General features: G+C 39.6%; 5 protein-coding genes across 5 annotated transcripts; 2 read left to right on the top strand and 3 right to left on the bottom strand.

Moving 5' to 3' along the window:
• Positions 1 to 799: 799 nt before the first annotated feature.
• EAE97_008667 (uncharacterized protein) lies at positions 800 to 3,141 on the bottom strand (the record flags this gene model as incomplete). The annotated part of the gene is made up of 2 exons (XM_038879182.1): positions 800 to 1,641; positions 1,830 to 3,141. The coding sequence occupies 2 exons, from the start codon at positions 3,139 to 3,141 to the stop codon at positions 800 to 802; spliced, it is 2,154 nt and encodes a 717-aa protein (XP_038730264.1).
• A 552-nt stretch (positions 3,142 to 3,693) lies between these two features.
• On the top strand, positions 3,694 to 5,419 carry EAE97_008666 (uncharacterized protein; the record flags this gene model as incomplete). Its single annotated transcript, XM_038879181.1, has 3 exons — positions 3,694 to 3,718; positions 3,788 to 4,644; positions 4,694 to 5,419. 3 exons carry the CDS (start codon positions 3,694 to 3,696, stop codon positions 5,417 to 5,419), a joined length of 1,608 nt encoding a protein of 535 aa, XP_038730263.1.
• Positions 5,420 to 7,112: 1,693 nt separating this feature from the next.
• Positions 7,113 to 8,072, top strand: EAE97_008665 (uncharacterized protein; the record flags this gene model as incomplete). Its single annotated transcript, XM_038879180.1, has 5 exons — positions 7,113 to 7,356; positions 7,408 to 7,434; positions 7,489 to 7,625; positions 7,681 to 7,915; positions 7,969 to 8,072. The coding sequence occupies 5 exons, from the start codon at positions 7,113 to 7,115 to the stop codon at positions 8,070 to 8,072; spliced, it is 747 nt and encodes a 248-aa protein (XP_038730262.1).
• Positions 8,073 to 8,346: 274 nt separating this feature from the next.
• Positions 8,347 to 11,736, bottom strand: EAE97_008664 (uncharacterized protein). The gene is made up of 3 exons (XM_038879179.1): positions 11,212 to 11,736; positions 10,574 to 11,161; positions 8,347 to 10,516 (listed from the first exon to the last, which is right to left on the bottom strand). Exons 1-3 carry the CDS (start codon positions 11,485 to 11,487, stop codon positions 8,837 to 8,839), a joined length of 2,544 nt encoding a protein of 847 aa, XP_038730261.1. The 5' UTR covers positions 11,488 to 11,736; the 3' UTR covers positions 8,347 to 8,836.
• Positions 11,737 to 17,318: 5,582 nt separating this feature from the next.
• Positions 17,319 to 18,840, bottom strand: EAE97_008663 (uncharacterized protein; the record flags this gene model as incomplete). Its single annotated transcript, XM_038879178.1, has 2 exons — positions 17,319 to 18,077; positions 18,307 to 18,840. The coding sequence occupies 2 exons, from the start codon at positions 18,838 to 18,840 to the stop codon at positions 17,319 to 17,321; spliced, it is 1,293 nt and encodes a 430-aa protein (XP_038730260.1).
• Positions 18,841 to 19,283: the final 443 nt, after the last annotated feature.

The raw sequence follows: 19,283 nt of genomic DNA, 5'->3' as shown, positions 1-19,283 counted from the left end.
GAAAGATTGGGCTGAACTTGGAGTTTCAAAAAATGGCAGATACAGCCAGTTATACGTATTGACTTCAATGGCATGATGACCGAAAGACAGTGCCACAGTATGGGATTTGGCTTTGAAAGTTACATGCTGCGCAAAAAAGCATGCCCATGATTCCGGGGAGATTACATTCTGTGGGATCTTGAGGTAGCTATAATCTATAGATTACCTCAACGAAGGATCGCTAAAAACATTAAATTGCGACTTCCAATGACATAAATATGTTATTGGTAGAAGTATCACAGAGCTAGGTAAATTTCGTAAATCAGAGTCGCACTGCTAACGATGTGGAAATTTGCTGTTCAACTTTTATTTTGAAGAGGATTTGGGATTTGAAGTAAGAAGAAAATTGTGTAGCATTGGAGGATCCAGAATGCTGATTTGGATGGGAAATAGTAAGCATTGCTCTAAAACAACATCCCATCAGCCACTCAGATACGATTATATCCAAAATAGAATGATTATGCATAATTTCTGGGGTTTGAGTCATGGAACAGTTCAATCAAACCTTTAATCTTCCTCTAAAATCCATATTCACGTGAACTGCGACATTTTTGACAATTTGAAGCATTTAAGACCTCTAACAGAGGTCAACAATAGTTTGTACACTCCACATTCCCGAGCGGCACATGTCATTGTCAGAGCCAACCATCAATTAAGAATATTAGAGCCGTGGCTTGTTTGAGTTGATTTTCAAAAGATAATTAGGCCCAATGTCTTCTGTTGTCTTTTCATGTTGACTCAGCCTTAGCTCACTCGTACCCTACTTCTCACTATTATGATGGCCCTCTATCCAGGTGCCGCTCTTCCCCCCCTCTTTCCTCACTACTCTCAACCCCTCAACTCGCATCCCCTTATCCACAGCCTTGCACATATCGTAAATGGTCAATGCCGCGGTCGAAGCGGCTGTAAGTGCCTCCATTTCCACGCCAGTTTTTCCATCGCATGACACAGTGGCCGTGACCTCCACGCTTCCAAACCCATTATAAGGAACTGATTCTGGAATAGGTGACGGCCATTTATATCCATCGCCTTGTCCTGTGCCAGACCATGGAATTGACGTACTTGGAACGGGAGATGAAGGTTCTGTGCCCCGTCCATCCTCGTGTGAGATCTGTAGGTCAATGTTGACATGTGTAATAGCAATTGGGTGACAGAGAGGTATCAAATCGGAAGTTCTCTTGGCAGCCATAATTCCTGCGATACGGGCAACTCCCAGCACATCGCCCTTCTTGGCTCGGTTGTCACGGATGAGTGGAATGGCTATTTTGTTGGAGAAGTGAACACTGCAGACTGCAACAGCAGTTCTTTTCGTTGGTTGTTTGGAGGAAATGGAAACCATGTGAGCATCGCCGGATTGTGTAAGGTGAGTAAGTTTGTGTGCTTGTGAGGGAGTTGAATCTGATGCATTGTTCGTTAAAGACTTCCCCATTTCCCTATCAATATTATTCATTTGAGCCGGGGTAGCTTTGCTGGAGTATAGACGTGCATAACTAGAAGGAGGTTTAAATGGCAGGAGGTTTAGAGGAATCTTTTGGGATCGACCTGCCGGCCGGTCTCCCGTGTTTCGAAAGAGTGCCTCTGGGCCACAATAGTATTTGTCACCTGAATTGGACGTCAGTCTCAAACACGTGTTATACTGCAGAAGCGCCGGTTCTTACTTGCAGCTATATAAAATTTAAGATACTGATTAAATACATGAGGGTATTGAATTGACGCCAATCCGATGTGCAAATAATTTCATGTCATCGTGTGGTTCGCACCTATCTCCATTGAAAATAAAACCTACCCACCTATTAAGATCATGGGTCTGTTTTTCATGTTTTCCAATTCGCCCATGCCGGCGTGTTTTTCCTTTTTTCGACTCACGGCCATGCCAATAACTTCTAGCAACTCTCTCTCATTAGAGGAGCTTCCAAGAGGGTTATGAGCATCTCCAAGACCCTGTTTCCTACCCATTTCTATTTGCTTCATTGCCTCAAAAGCTTGCTCGTCAATTGGCTGGCTGCCATTTGATTTTCTCAAGATATCCCTCAAGGACACTTCAGCATTGCCAAATAAGCATACCTTCAAGTTGCCATCACTCGTGATTCTCAATCTGTTGCAAGTACCACAGAAATTGTGTGTCATACTTGTGATAAACCCCATCTTTCCCGCAAACCCAGGAATCTCGTAAGTCTTACTCGTGTCATTTTTGTGATCTGCCACTTTTCGAAGTGTCGGATACTTCTGCCGTATGATATCAAGCATTTCTTTGTAGCTTAGCATTTTGCCTTGGCTCCACTTGTTGCCGTCAAATGGCATATACTCGATGAACCTAACTTCAACGTCTTTATCTCGGCCCATTTCGACAAATGGTATAATTTCTCTTTCATTAACCCCACGCATTACAACGCAATTGATCTTGAGCTTTATGCCAGCACCTAATTTGTTCATATGTAGTATCTTATCTATACTTTTTATCACAGCTTCAAAACCTTTCCTTCGAGTCATAATCTGAAACTGCCATGGATCTAAAGTATCCAGACTTAAGTTAACTCCAGTTAAACCGGCTTCCACCATGCTATCCAGCTTTCTTGCAAGGTTTAATCCATTCGTGGTAAGGCAGAGCTCCCGCAGACCATGAGATCGCAAAGCTCCAATCTGTTGCATGAGAGGCAAGATATCGCGACGAACGGTCGGCTCACCACCAGTAAGACGAATCTTCGAAACCCCTTGGGAAACAAATATAGAAGATAGAAGTACAATTTCTGGGGTTGTAAGAAGATCTGGCTGTGGCGATTGCGGAACACCCTCTTCTGGCATACAGTACAAGCATCGCAGATTGCATTTTTCTGTGATTGAAATTCGAAGATAATCGTGCTGTCTTTGGAAATTATCGGTAAGAAAGGACGAAAAGGGTTTGGCATTTTTGAGTTCGTCTCTTCTCTTTGAAGTCTTGCTTAATGATGGTTCGGTGTCTTCGCGCAAATGTAAATCGTGCTGGGGGAGCTCTTGAATTGAGGAAGCAGCAGTGGATAGTGCTTTGTGTGCGTTCCGAGATAGTAGGTTGAGCCTGCCATTGCTGAGTGTACTTTCTCGAAAAGCTCTTCTCAAGGACAGCATCTTGGAAGAAAGGGGACGCTATATCAAGATATTCTGGAAGGAACGAGGTGATATATTTGATCAAAGATATCTCTGGGCTTTCAATATCGGGTGGCGTAGAACAGTTGGATGCTCTTCAATCATTTCGCTCCTCAAGTAACCTTATACCTGTCTCCATGAGCATTAAATAGTCTTGCTTCCTTATCGTCGCAGTGACACATCATCTCAATTCTCAGGTTTTGCAAAGATTTTAGTCTGTCAGCATAGTCGAGACTCATATGGATTTGTAAAGACGAATTGTAACTGGAGGGGCAGCGGCCATTTCCGGCCATTTCCGGCCATTCTCCGAGTTGCCGCACGATAGCCTAGCTCGCCTAGCTGACTCACCAAAGCTTATCGTTATTGGCCTGACTAGTAGAAAATCTTATATCGTAGCACCGGTATTGTTGTGTGCGGGGCTTCCGCAGATCTCTAGGTATTGTGCCTCGTGCAAAGCTTGAGCTTAGGTAGTAGTGTTCGGTAGTAGGTAGAAAGTTAGAAACCAAAGGTGCACTCACCTCCATTCAATTCACAATGCGATTCTCTCGTCTTCTCAAATGTAAGTGTAAAGTTGAATTACTTCCGTCTTATAAGAAAGACATACATTAACCCAAACATATATCTTTAGCATCAAATCAATCTCTTCCGAGTCCCAATGGAGTATATATTGCGACCATTCTACCATCGGCACTTCAATTCAGAGAGACGCGCTCCCTTGAAATAATACGCTCCATATCACTTCCACCTGAACTCACAGCCTCAATAACATCATTCATATGGTCGTGCTCTTCCAATCGCCTACTCGTAGCGTCTGCGGATGTCATACGCATATTTTCCCCAAGTGACAATCGCTTCTCAGCCAAGATTACAAGTCCGACCTCAGGATCTACGAAAACGACCTTCATTTCATTTGGAGGAAACGACGATGAAGTCTGTATCTTTTCAGATTTTGGTTTGAAGTTGACCATCTTTAATCTGGCTACTTCGAAGTCAGTGGATATTACCTCTCCCAAGCTCTTCACTCCTGCTACTGCTGCAAAAGGATTCTCACATCGTCCGCGATCCGGAAACTTGGCTCTATTGACGAGAATTGGTGGGAAAGACGTGATTAGTATACACAAATTGGGAAGCTTGGAGGTTATAAGATCATGGCTGCCAGAAACGATCGACGCTCAAGAGATAACTTGGAGCCCAGATGGAAAATGGATAACAATATGCGAATCTGCTAGCCAAGGCCACAAGTTGCTGCTTTATACAGCCGATGGTCACTTGTATAAGGTTTGGAATGGCCCGACCCCGATCCTCGAGGAAGAAAAGGATATTGCTTTAGGTGCCGGAATCAAAATGACCGAATGGAGTCCGACAGGAACACACATTGCTATTTCCGATTTTAGTCGGAAAGTTGTGTTATTGGCTGCTCCAGCGTTCTCGGAATCTATGTTGTTATCCCACGTACCTTCTGTAAACCCTACAGATACGCTACACGTACGTCAACCTACCTTCCACCCCAAGACAACGAACCCTAACTTCTCAGATTTGGATTGAACAATTTTCGCCATCTCCTAATGGAGGTTTCACTCGAGAATTTGTTCGAGGAAAACAGCCGACATTGCCTCCAGAAGCAACTGCCATTCCAACTGCAGAGCCAAAGACTGGCACCAATATGATGGCTTTCGATATTTCTGGCACACTACTAGCAACCAAAGTTGAGGAAATGCCATCAGCAGTCTGGGTTTGGGATGTTGGGTCACGATCACTTAGAGCACTGTTGATAATGCACTCTCCGGTAGCTAGGGTGACTTTCCATCCTAGTGTCAACGAGCTTTTGATGGTTAGATGTGAGGGCGAAGATAACAAGGGCCGAATTCAATTATGGGACCCATCTTGGGAGGCTCCGAGAATTGTTAATTTCGGCATGCAAATGTCCGAGGGTAAAATCATTGGAAAGTCAATCATCAAGTGGCTCAACGTAGCATCTGTATCCCCTTCCATTTTCTTTAGTGATTCGCAAGACTGCATCCTCTTATCGTTGTCTAAACTAGAGGATACCGAAATGGTCCCTTGGCATGAATCGGAGGCAAGGGGAGTCGATATTTACGGTCAAACACAAGAGTCGCCCTTAAACCTCGTTGAAGGCGATGGCAAGCGACATTTCAAACGCGTCAACGCGGATGATACCGCTGACAATGATAACACATACATGGACATGAGCGATGGGAGTGAGGAGCTCGACGATACCTTTTATTTTCGCAAAACCTAATACCCCTGAGTCGCGGAGAGCGGTTTGATTGACATGCCATGAGATCTCGCAAAGGAGTATCCCCTGCTTTTATTGAGAGGCCCCTGACGCCACAACTGTGTGGTGGGAAGTGCAATAATCGGAAATCTCGATGGCTTTTGTATGATTCTCTCTACATGTGCATTCAAAGACAGTGAGTGGCCCACGTTTTGTATGATTAATGATCTGATTTCTGAGCTTTTAGCACATAGCTCGTTGATCGTGATCTGGTGTCCTTCTCTTGAGTGTTGTTGTGCCACTCCATCATTAATCAATGGACGCTAGAAACACAAAAGAAGGCACGAAAAACAATTAAACGGCATTCACGATTTCCAAGCTAAGAGAATTCTAAATCCGATCTGAATGAATGAATGTATTGTCTGCATTCTCCTATCTACCCATCCAACCCCATAGTCTACTCCACAGTGCGGCGAAGCAGGTGACGAGTCTAGAATACGAATCAAACCTCCCCCATAACTTTCGCGTTCATCTACGGGAAAGCTATTGGTTGTAAATTATCAGCACAACATAGACTTGGTCTACTCAAGAATCAAGATCCAAAATAATAATATACTAAACCTAAACCAGTAAGCCTTTCCGGGGGTTCAGATAATGCTCATGGATATATGAATGTGTGGAAGATTGGAAAATTTTCCACATTTTCCACCATGATTCTGGAAAGTGGCTCGCTCACCAAATGTATCTCGAGTGGGGATTATGTAACAAATAAACCCTTGGGTGGGGGAATTTACCTAGGTAGTCATTGGTGGTCTCGTAGTCTCGTCTCGTAGTATTCTTCCAACATCCACACACGATCTTCAAAAAGTAGTAAGGAATGAATCCATAATCATTATCTTTGGGCGAACAGGCGAACAACAATGTTGGAACCACAATGCAAATGCAAATGCACATGGAATAACAGAACAGATAGAAAATGATCTTCATTCATTCATTCAGTCAATCAATCGTAATCCATCATAATCAATCATTAATTCATCTATCCGTTGTCAACCCATCCAAAAGAGACATTATATGGATGAAAATACATCATACATCATACATCACACATCATACACCCGTCATTCTCCGTACATCTACATCGTCGCCAATGATCTCTCCTCGTTTCTCTCTTTATATGGATACCACACATGAAAACGTCCAAATTCATCCTCCTACTCCTTCCTCCTCCTTCCTACTCTTGTCCCTCCTTTATATCTATTATCTACCTCCCTAGACCTAGGCATGCTTTCCAACTACTGCGTCCATCCATATCTGCTCGGGAACTTGGGGGGGTAAACCCATAGCGCTAATAGCCAAGTAAATAAATAACTTGGCTGAGCCCGTCCTCATTGCATTGCCCCATTCAAGCTACCGCTCCACGAATCCACGAAAGTTGCATCCAAAATTATGTAGAAACCCTGCTTGAACCCCTGAAAGGACCCTTCAGACCGGGTTTTTAACTCTTGATGGGGACGCGGTACAATTTCCATGTCTGTTCAAACATTATTGTCCATGGCATTGGTCCATGTGTTGGCTACAAATTCACTTCTTGACTAGCTGTTCGCATTTATCTCATATCTTCCCCCGTCTCCTCCTCGCTGTCTTCTTTCTCCTTATTCTCTCATCTTGCGCAAATTTGGATCCTGAATTGCATTTTTGGATCTTCTTACGGAAAATGGCTTCTATAATGGAGAACGCTTCGATTGAGTCTGCAGCTGCAGTTGTCGTCAACCATCCCTATTACCCCCTCGAGATGGAAATAGCGAGCTATCTGGCAAATGAATGGACTGTACCTACTCTCCTGAGCATTTTCTTTGGTGCTTGTGCAGTATTGTTCTTGTGTACTCGCACTTTTGTTGCCAGATCATATCCTCATCTGCCAAGCACTGAGAAAGCTGCGATCTGGTGGCTGGTTCTATGTAAGTCTTCCTTATCAACGCTATTACACAGTCTCCTAACTTTTACCATAGCTGGCGCAATCCACCTCTTTTTCGAAGGTATGCGATAACGAGCCAATTTACAACAGAAAGTGGCTAATCGTATCCTTCTAGGATACTTTTCGCTCCATCACACCGAAATTATCAAAGACCAACAATTGTTGGGACAACTATGGAAGGAATACGCCCTTAGCGATAGTCGATATTTGACATCCGATCCTTTCGTCCTCTGTATGGAAACAGTAACAGCGGTAAGTCAATTCCAAGCTCATTACATTTGATAGCATACTTATGAATTCCCTACAGTTTTTATGGGGACCTATGTGCTTTACCGTTGCGGCCTTTATCGCAACTCGTCATCCACTTCGACACCCCCTACAAATCATTGTAACCGTAGGACAAATCTACGGACTTGTTCTATATTATGCGACTCACACTTTTGATTATTATCACAAAGAAGTCAATTATTCCAGACCAGAATTTCTATACTTTTGGTTTTACTATTTCTTCATGAATTTCCTCTGGATGATCTTTCCAGGCAGTAAGTCAAACTTGTTCCACCAAAAAATGCCAGCGCTGATTGTTTTACTACAGTGCTCCTCGTCGATTCGGTACGTACTATCGCGCGAACCTTCACAGAGCTCGACCAGGTCAAGAACACTCGAAAAGTCAATGGTTTTGCAAAGAAAGGCCAATAAATGTTGAGAAATTATGGCCGGAAACGGATAAAGGAGGCAGATACAGATACGATACCCCATTTGTTATTAGAAGCGTGTCACCATCTACTTTTTGGAGAAATATAGATTTCAGAAACTACCCATAGATAAATAGATGTATGTAAGACCGCAGAGGAAACCAACTTAATGCAGGTTGAAGAAGATTGCATCGGCGAAAGGAGTCTAGGAATCTGGCTGAATATATAGAATTTCCCGAATGATATACCTATTCATTCCTATTGTTTCTTACTATACCATAGCAAGTCCCGATGCTCTCAAACTAAGTGCATTGTCGTTGGACAGGGGATCGGGGGATCAATATTCCGATGATGAGGCAAGAGGAAAGAGCTAACATATTACTCATGTTACTCATGAAGATCATGTTATTTCTGTCAAGCATGAGAGGGCAACTCGAATACTCTAATCACGCTATGTTTCTCATATGTATCACAGGATGACGTCTCAACAATCCTACTTGAACAAATCTGTGATATCTCTCAAGCAAATCTTGCACCGAAGAACATGGTTAGGAATTTTTGAATGAAATATTTTAATTACATTAAAATTATACGACATATTCAGAATGCAAGGCTTCAAACCGAGCAGTGTCTATTTTGACCTCCCAGGAACTCCACCTTTGATACGCAAGCCCTCAGAACCCAACAGCCGTAACAAGTGTTTAAAAAAGTGTGCTTGGGTATTCCAACAGCCAAAAGAAAATATTCAATATCAATCACCAGTCAGGCTCAATCCTTGAGATAAGCAGCCAATTCCTCATTCATCACCATTATGCTACCAACGCTGGCATGCTTGTCAAGCTTTTGACTCAAGATACTTACTCTCCTTTGTGTAGGCTTCGAGATGAAGAGAGGCGGAGGTCCTACCTGCTTTTTTCCGAGAGTTCTTGGTGAGAATAATGGATCAGGTAGAATCCCTCCTGCTATCAAATCCTCTTCGTATATACTCACAGAGTATGCGCTGACTGGCCTTGGCTTGTGCAATTGTTCAAATGGAAAGGGCTGTTCCAGCGATTCGGCTTCTGAATAGACTGAAGAAATTGAACCTCGACGATCGTCAGATGTAAATGAACCGCTCGTTCTCGGGGAATCAACATCAGAAGCCTCAAAATTTGTCCCTTCTTGATCGTGTGAGGAGCGAGACCATTGTGATGATACGTCGATCGATGAAGTGGTAGACGATGATTGTTTTCTGTAGAAATCATATTCTTCCTTAGTATCTTTCGTCATTGGACCATCGGCAGGGCCGTCCTCCAAGCCATGACCATATCCCTCGATTAATATTTCATGATGTGTGTTTCTTCGCGGGCTGGGATGTTGAAGTTCCGGCATTATCGTCAAGGCATCACCGGCATTGGCTTTTGCAATTATGCTCTTGATTGATAATGTGGTATCGATTGCACTTTCGGTCCTTCGCGACAGAGCAGATTGCTTTCTCTGGGCGAGATAATCATTGAAAGCAGCTATGACATCAATTGGTGTTTGTCCAGCAGTAGAAGGGTTCGACCTGATTAGGGAGTTTCGGTAGTCTCTGTTTGCTTGAGCACTTTGCGTGCGAATCAAATTATAACACGAACGTCGGTCATTCCACGGTGGACATTCTCCAATGCGAATGGAAATGTTATAAGCTACATTTTGGGTAGCGCGCACTTGATCTGGTACCCTTGTCGCTTGAATAAGTATTTGAAGAGAAGAATAGATCAAAATCCAACGAATCTTGCGGCCTTCCGCCTGGGAGATCTTTTCCGCTGTTGCCATCTTGGAACTGGCCTGGGCGGCACATTCTTTTTCAAAGCCACGGTATGCACGAACAAGCGTACAGTCAGTTAGTCGCAGGTTCTGTCGATTTGTGGCCTTGTCGAGAGCGCCCATTGAATTCATGCCGGAATCATTGTGATTTTTATCACTTTTCGGAAATATTTTCGTCGTAAAAGTGAGTCTTTTGCTTAATGGTTTGGATGGTTTCGCATTATCATCTGGAAGCAGTGGTAGAGAATAGGGCAATGGTTCGATCTGATATTGCCTGTTGAATATCATGACTGCACGAAGTACATCTAATTCTTCGTTACTAGTGCTTGTAGTTCCTGTGGTCGTCACACTTGAGTCCGCTAGAAACTCATACAATTTCTGAAATTCGGATCGCATTTGCTTAAAGAGACTCTTGGAGAAAGCTCCACTTCCTGATCTCGACGCCAACGATGGATAGGATCCAAGCTTTGCAGTATAATATTTTTGTAGGAATTCTCTGAACTTTTCAAGGTGAATTTGAGCATCGGGGCTAAGCTGCAAATATGTGTCGGCAAGCTCTTCTGTGAGAAATCCGCTTAGCATTTTTCCACATGTATCGAGTCGAAGGTCCATTTCTAGTCTTGCTCGGGATATGAAAACTCGATCTTGTCGACTCAATGACTATACAGGAATCAGATGCTGCGTCTTCTGGAACACGTTATGATGATATACACATACCTCGAAACCAGGACTATTGTGGAGTTTCTCGCACATCCCAGCACAATGCGCAAGTGCATCTATCCACATATCTTTGAAATGGAAATGCTCTGCAAAATACATGATGCCAAGGGCATGATCCGGTGTATTCCTCATATCTGCGTATCCCTCTCCATCGATATAGGCTACGATATCATCCACGTTGCTGGCATCGGTCGATCTGAACTGAGACATACTATTGAGAAGTCCAACCAATGCACTACCTAAGTCTTGTCCGACCAAGGACTTCTTAAAAATCCACGCAAAGAAGTTTCGGGTTGCGGTGTGGTAGAGGAAAGCCTCTCCTCGTTCTGCCATGACAGGAGCTGGAATATATAACTCAACGTAATCAGAATCACTGGAGCCCGAATAATATTCATCCCGAACCTCGTTAATGTCTACGTTTGGCGAGCCATTAATATCTTTCGACATAAATGCATCCAAAAGTGGTTGGCATTTCGCGTCAACCAGTACATTCAGTGGTACCCGAAATGCTGGACCTCTCATCGATTGTCCTCGGCCATACAAATAAACTAGGCAATCTCCCTCAGGGTACCATAATTCTGGATCCTAAACAATGTCAGAATGTTGCTGATCAAGAACTACAGTCACAGACATACCCTCCTCAAGCCGTCCCACTCGATTGACCTCCGCGACTTTCCTTCCCACTTTCTGATACCCGTACCGTTTGCCGTCAACATGTTCATACTGGATTTATTTCTTCGATGTGTATTTGTTTCTGGACCCAGTGGCCAATTTTCTTTAGGTGAAGCTGGAGTGTCGTCTGTAGGTATATGTTCCTCATTTATAGAAGTCATGCCATATATCTTTCGATCATGTTTTGGAATAACTGGTATAGAAGAAAGATATGGCATCTCAGAAATCGAAAAAGCCATATCTAGAATATTACGTTCAAGATCTTCCACCTGAATGACGAAAGCGATCTTCAATGGCTTAATAGGGTCAAGTTGGGGTTCTGCCCAAAAGCCTCAATGATTCTTAGGATAGGGCGTATTGTGTAAAGTGGAGAAACATATCAAATGAATCATAAGATTTGAAAAGAAAGCTCAATTCCAGATTAGAGCAAAATTAAAACGGGGGAAAGAAAGATTGCGAATAGTTTCTTCGATTTCTTTACAACAAGGAAAAGTTTCGAAGATTCATACGAGGGGGACGCGAGAGTCAATATGAATAACTTTGTTTATGGTCTGACAGAGTACCAATTGTAATACGAAAAGCATCCTGCCGTGCTACGAGCATCCGTAATTTTAATTTTCTGCACATTCTGAATTTTTCGCCACGTAAGGTGAAGCTTCACGGACTTTGCAGACAATGAACATTCGTGCGTGGCTTGCATGTACTTGATTTTCGAGGGGTTGAGATGGGATAATTCATGGTCACGGCCCCCAAGCTTTACAGTTTTGACCTAAAGCGAGGCTTGAGATACTATTAGTTTGGCTGATCTGTAAGCACAGACTTGAATTATATATCATTGGTCGAGTTTTCTTTCAGATTGATATACGTTTTTCTGTACATGCATTTGGGTTTCGCTTCATCGTTGATGGGATGGTTTGGATATCATATTGACGCAAATGGATTTGGATCTAAAGCCATTTGAAGCCTGACATCGTCATTGCATTTAGTTTTGCAAAAGCACCAGCTACGCTACTACTGAAATCTGGGTATCATCTGGAACTATCTAAACGAAATCCTCGCTGCTACCAAGTTGCCAACGCAGCTGTCTATTCAATTGGTCAAAGTGTCTAGGAACTCTAGCAAACTTGAGGACCAGTAGTTGCCAGTGCAATCCTAACTCAAGACTCCAGTTGACAAGTTCGGTCGCTTTGGTGCCGACGGGAAAGGGACCAAGCGGTTCTCGAGATATCAATTAGCGTGATTTCTTGTGCTTAGACACACCCTTTTATTTCTTAGTCTTGAGATTAAGTAGGCCTCGGGATGATGTGGGGATCGGAAATTAAGAATCTTGAATCCGAAAAATGATCAAATCAAGGATAACATAGTTTAACACCGAGTAGCCTATATCACCAAATAGCCCACTTTCACCTCAATTTATACTTTCAAATTTATATTATTCAATAACAATTAAATCAATTGATTAAAACTATTAAGAATCTAATAATCTAGAATTTATTACATTATTTTAATAAATTCTTATATTATATCCTATTTTTCTATATTTATTATAATATCAATTAGAAAATACTTTCCTATTAAAATTTCTTTCTTTTTAATATTTATTATATTAAATTTAAATATTAATCTTTTACTAAAATAATATATTAAAAGCCTTTTATTTAATAAATACTCTTTTTTAATATAATTAAGTTTTTTTTATATATCAATATTTATTTAATATTTTATTTATTATTCAAAATATATAAATTTTTATATTTAAAAGTGTATTTTTATAAACTAATTCCTTTATACCTTTAATTAAAGTTAATATAGTTTCAAATATAGATATAAAAAAGCTTAATTGATAATAAGTTATTTGAGATTTAACTAATATTAATTAAAAAAAAGCTTTAATTGAATTATAAAAAGTTTGAAAGATTTATTAATTTAGATTGAAAAAGAAAAGAGTAAATATATAAATTCGAATATCTAATTTTGAAAATATAATTTCAGAATTAAATGAAATTAAATCTATTTCTTGAAATCCTGATTTTATATTCTAAAAAGTAATTGATTTCTTATATATAATTTTAAAAGTTATAAAGAATTCAATTTTTGAAATATAATTAATATATATTTTAATAAATCTATTAATTTAATTATTATATAAATGTTTTAGATTATTAAAATAGTTAATATTAAATAATTAAATTAAATAATTTAAATATAATAATAAATATAAATATTATTCTTTTTATAATATATTTAAAAAACTATTAATTTATAATTTTTATATTTATTTAATATTAATATTCAATATTTGCTTTTTTTTCAATTCTTAATATATTTATTATAATATTTCAATTATTCTAAATTTATTTTATTATTTATATATTTATTAAATATAGATTTAATAATTTATCTTATAAAAAGATTTGTTTTGATATATTAATTAAAGAGATAAATTTGTTTTTAAATTATTAGAAATAAAAGAATAGTTTTATTCTTTTTATTTCTATATATTATTATTATAATTTATTTTTGATTATTTAGTTATATTGTTTTGTTTCTATTATTTTATTTAATATTAATTATTATTATTACTATATATATAATTTCTATTATAAAGTCTATTTTGTTAAAATTATAAAAATCTTTATTTAAAATACTATATTTTGCTTGTATATTTGCAATTAATCAAAATTACTTTTTAAAAAGTTTAGAATTTTTATAAAAAGCTTTTTGAAAATTATAAATATAATTAAAATATATTTTTAATTCGATTTGATACTTTATAAATTGATATACCTAAAGCTTTCTAATATATTTCGTATTTTTTAATTTAAAAATATAATTCATTATATTTTTCATATTTTTTAATTTTGATAAAAATCCTTTTGAATTTATATTGAATTTATATTGAATAATCACTTCTTTTTCTAATTTTATAATCTTATAATTATTAATTTGAATTTCTATATATATAAAAAATCTTTTATTATATATTAAAAAGTTATATAAAGGATATTATAAAATATAACTACTTTTCGAATATTTAGTTTTTTATCTTTATAAATAAATTCGATAGTAAAAAATATATAAGCTTCTTGATTATTCAAATTTATTATAGATTATTGATAAAATGCATATTGAAAAAGAAAGGTATAAATTGAGGTGAAAGTGGGCCACTCGGTGATATGGGCCACTCGGTGTTAAACTACGTTATACCCGATGGGCAATATCTATCTATCGTAGAGTCGAAGTACGTGCATTGGATTGTTGAATTGAAGGCATATGTAATACAGTATTCGAAATGTCCCTGAGCTGTGGACTCATATGGTGATAATGAAAGTGGTTGCTAGAGAAACTACAAGTACACTCCAATGAGAATTACTATCAACATCACAAAGCCATTAAAATGGCCAAGCTCATGTGTAATCAGATCGATATCCACAACTACTTTTGATTTCAAAACTTGGTCTTATTCACAATAAGCTTCAAGATGACGCCGCTCAAATACTCCTCTTCCTTTCTCCATCTTCCTTCCATATGAAGCGTCCACGCAATCTTGAACTTTGTTTCTCAGTGGAATGACGAGTATCAATTGTTTCACATCGTTAGATGTACTCTCTTTTCTTTTTCGGTGAAGACCGTGACGCAATGATCAACATTTTTGAATCAAGTCGGCAAGCACAAATTCTAGATCCGGTGAGGTGAATGATCGGCAACTAGTGGTATGCTTACTTTAGTGACGAATGTTTTAGGAACAAAATCCCGTGGGGAGTGTGGTTTTGATAGGACCCTGAATTCGAGATGAATGAAATCAGGGATTTAATTCGATGCATCGAAATTTTTATCTTGATCGATTTATGAGATAATCCCAACCTGATTTGTTTTTGGAGCCTCACTAGATAGATTGCAAACCACCCTCGGGACCATGGATGTTGACATGCAACACTTTGACATTTTGCTTTTTGTTTTCTTTGGCTCCCTCGACTCCTTATTGTTTATGCATAATCACCATTGCTATCGCCACCACAGCCTTTCCTCAAATCTCTCATGCGCCATCCATTGCCCAATCTTGCATTTCATTCGCTTGCATCCACTTGCTTCTACCCTGCCGTACTCACAATCCCCACGTCTGTGCTATAGAATTTCCTCTCACCACCCGCATATATCAAGCTATCTATCATTCGTCCAAGCGGGGCGAATGGGTAGTTGGTTGAAATGTTTCACCATTGATATACGAAGGAGAATCGGATGATTGCGGTCTTTGATCGTTTATCAATAGTTCTGTATGGGGGATACTTTTACGGGGGGGTTAATTTCTGGAAGATGTTTATTGGTATTTATAGACTGTTTAGTAATAAAGATGAAACTTGTACGATTTTTGAAGGGATAGCGGAATGTGGACGGATGGATGGTGCTTGGTTTGTTGATGCTTAGGGGGTGAAAGTGGGGAGCGAGAAGTTGATGGGAGGTGGAGATGGAGGTGAAGGGAAGCGAGGGGAGGAGGGCGGAGAGAATAATAGAAAGAAGGGAATAGTGGTGGGTAGATGGGGTTATGTATGTGGTATATACATAATGATAAGGTCATTACTTGAATATCCCCTCACGTTGATCCAAAACTCAAAACTAAGTTCTAGTATTTGAACACACTTACTACAGCATCTTATCATCTTCTCGGCCATATATCTCCCCTTTCAAAGACTCAATGTGTATGTACTGTGTATATTTACTTGAGAAGTTAGTACTAGCATCGATCCCATTTATTTACTTCTATAAGAACTATCTCATAGACTACCTCGTACCTCATATATCTCTCTCTATATCATTCCAAAACTGAGACACTATTCATATCTCATATTCTGTACAAACTGTAATGAAATATCAAATATCAAATATTAAATAGATATTCTAAATCTTAATACTTACTTGATGTAAGAAAAACATGAGATACTTGGATACCTAGGTGCACACATGTATACTGAATAATATCACCATCTTGATTTCATTCAATATTGCCGCTGCTATTATTACTACTATTACTACTACTATCATTATTACGATCATCATAACGATCAATATTCCATAGCTTAGGATATAATAAATTTCACTTGATTTAATACTAGGTATTCAAAGCGATGGATTTCTTATTTGTATATATACATCAAACCCATCAATTTCAAAAATTATACCAAGTATTCCAACTCTGACCTAGGTTCTAAAATGTTTCTGATGCTGGTTCTTGAGTAGACGCGAGTTCGAGTTTAGATTGGGATTTATGTTTGGGTTTGGGCTTAGTTTTGATCTTGGTTGTGGTTTTGGGTTTGTTTTAATTCGGTGTGTGTGTAGTCCCCTTCGTGTTTCTGTTTTTTCATGTATCTTTTTATGTTTTTAGGCTTTTATGGTTTTAGGTCTTTAGGGGGTTACTTTCTTACTCCTTTAATTCTCCAGTCGGGAGTAGATGTGGTATTTAGGAGAAGGGCGAGGTATACAAGAGAGGTATCTAAAAGTGCTTTATAAGAGAGAGATATAAGAGAGAGATATACAAGAAATATTTACAAAAAATATTTACAAGAAATACGTACAATAAATACACAGAATACAACACCCAAAAGAAAAGTATGAGGATGGGAGAATAAGAATGGGAGAATAAGGATGGGAGAATAAGAGATATAAAAAATGAAGGATATAAAAATGAAGAATAGAAGAATGAAGAATAGAAGAATGAAGAATAAAAGAATGAAGAATAGAAAAAAGTAATATATAGGAGAAACAAGAACATGGAATACATTTAGAAAATAAATACGAGGAGAGAGATACTTTGGGATTGATTCTATTCTACATATAACGATATATATGTATATATATATAATAGCGAAGAAAGAGAGAGGGTGAATATTCGAATATTTAACTAAAAGACATATAATAAGTAGGTAAGTAATGTGAAGTTGAAAGCTGCGATGATTATTATGATTAGTGTAATTGCACTATCATACATACTATTGTTGCATGAAAGGGTTATAAATGATGTGTAGAGGTGATGTTTGGAGTTATATTGGATTTATTCAGTTATAGAATAATCTCGTTAGCTCTCCTCTACAGGCTTTGTTTCATCAATACTAATCTCCGTATTTCCATCGGACCTTTTACCTCCCCTACCACCACCCCTCCCTTCCTTTCCTCTTCCTCTTCCTCCACCCCTTCCACCTCTACCACCACTACCACCCTTCCCCATCGGCGCCTTCCTATTCCTCAACCCCTCCTCCAACTCCGCCACTTTAACCCCATCTTCCCACAACAAACCCCCCTCCCTCCTCCCCTCAACCCTCTTCCAAAACTTTGTTCCTACCACCCCATCTTTATCCCCCTCCGTCAACACCACCCCATTCTCACTAACCCACCACTTCATCTCCGGTATATCCTCCAAACACCTCTTCACATCCACATAGATCAACACTTCCGCATCTCCCCTCATCCCACTCACCACTCCCCCATCTTCCGGAACCCCCGTCCCAAAATGTACATGATTCCTCCCCATCTTCTTCAATCCTCCACTTTTGACAATCTCTTCGTAAAAAGCAAAATAAGTCCCATGCACACATGTTTGCGGTACATTCCCCGCTTCGAGCGTGATGGGAACCAGTAGCGCCGCGGAATCAATGGCGATGGAATGACCTTGATTAGCACGGATCATCCAATCCCCTGGGTTTTCAGAAGAAGGAGAAGGTGGTTCTGGAAGGGATGGATTGGGTTCCATAGAGAAACGCTGCTTGGCATTATCAGTGACGGCGGTGCGGATATCGGCAAACGTTGGTTTGAGAGATTTGAGACGAGGCCATTGCATCTGTGAGATTGGTGAGCTACTGTGTTTCCTGAGAATAAATGTGATGTGTGATGTTGATGAAAAATTGAGGATATCCACGTGATTTTCCTTCTTCTCCTCTTTCTCCATCTTCTCATATGATCCCTTCCTATTCTCCCCTTCGACTCTCCCTATCAATTCCCTCTTCCACCACCCAAAGAACAGAAGAACCAGAACCAGAACAAAAAGAAAAACAAAAACAAAAACTCACCACCAAATCCAACCTAGCAAACCCCTCCCCATCCAACATCACCCCCTCACTCTCCGCAGCATGTCTCAACAACTTAGACAACGCCTTACTAACCAGCATTTCTCTATTTTTTTCATTTCCCCCAGCAGCAGCACCTCTTCCCTTCCCCCCTCTCCCCCCCTTTCCACCCTTTCCACCCCTCACATTCCCCCCTCTCCCCCCCTTTCCACCCTTTCCACCCCTCACATTCCCCCCTCCTCCCCCCTCCACCACCTCCCCCACCTCCCCCTCTCCCGCCAACCTCGCCACGTCGCTCGCACTGATATTATCCATCTTTGGTAAAGTCTCTCCTCTTCCTCTCTGTGAATGCGTATACAATTTAATAATCCCGCGATCGCGATCACGCACCCCAAGTCCGAAACCAAGATTGTAAGATTTACTTCTTACCCAGTTCGGACTCTGTGTCCCTATCCTATCCCCGTCAAAGAATTTATATCTCGTTTTCTCAAGTAATAATTTTTTAGATCTGCTGTTGATGAGAAAATGCTTGTACATCAATAATTCTCAAAGGGTGAGTAAACGTAAAGGATTGGTAAAAAGCTCATATGGGATGTATGGATCTACCTAAAGCACTTGACTTGGTGGGGTAAATTTATGTAGATAGAAAGATTCGCTTATCAACCATAGGTATACAACACAGCAAGAAGGGAGGAAAGCGCCAGCGGCGAATTGAGGTGTGATGTATTTGATCAGATTAGTATTTATGTTCAATATTTCGAGAAAAAAATCTAGGAAGAGTGTGATATTTTTGAAGTGAATACTTTTGATCAGACAAGGTTTTGTCAACCGTTTAGGTTGATCTCAAAAATATTTGTTTGCACCTAGATACCTAGGCTTTACTTCATTATCAACATACCTACAACATTCAATTCAATTCTATCTCAGTCACTGTCACCATCACCATCACCATCACAGTCACCACCAAAAAAGCAAATACT

This window comes from Botrytis byssoidea, assembly GCF_014898295.1.
Source record: "Botrytis byssoidea strain MUCL 94 chromosome Unknown BBYS_018, whole genome shotgun sequence".
Classification (NCBI taxonomy): Eukaryota; Fungi; Ascomycota; class Leotiomycetes; order Helotiales; family Sclerotiniaceae; genus Botrytis; species Botrytis byssoidea.
This window is presented reverse-complemented; position numbering and strand designations above follow the sequence as displayed.

Bases quoted from the DNA above. Each gene is read 5' to 3' on its own strand.
- EAE97_008664 (XM_038879179.1), bottom strand. From the start codon at position 11,487: ATGGCTTTTTCGATTTCTGAGATGCCATATCTTTCTTCTATACCAGTT. The intron at 11,162-11,211 runs GTATGTCTGTGA...GACATTGTTTAG, and splicing joins AGTGGGACGGCTTGAGGAGG to GATCCAGAATTATGGTACCC. The intron at 10,517-10,573 runs GTATGTGTATAT...ATTCCTGTATAG, and splicing joins ACAATAGTCCTGGTTTCGAG to TCATTGAGTCGACAAGATCG.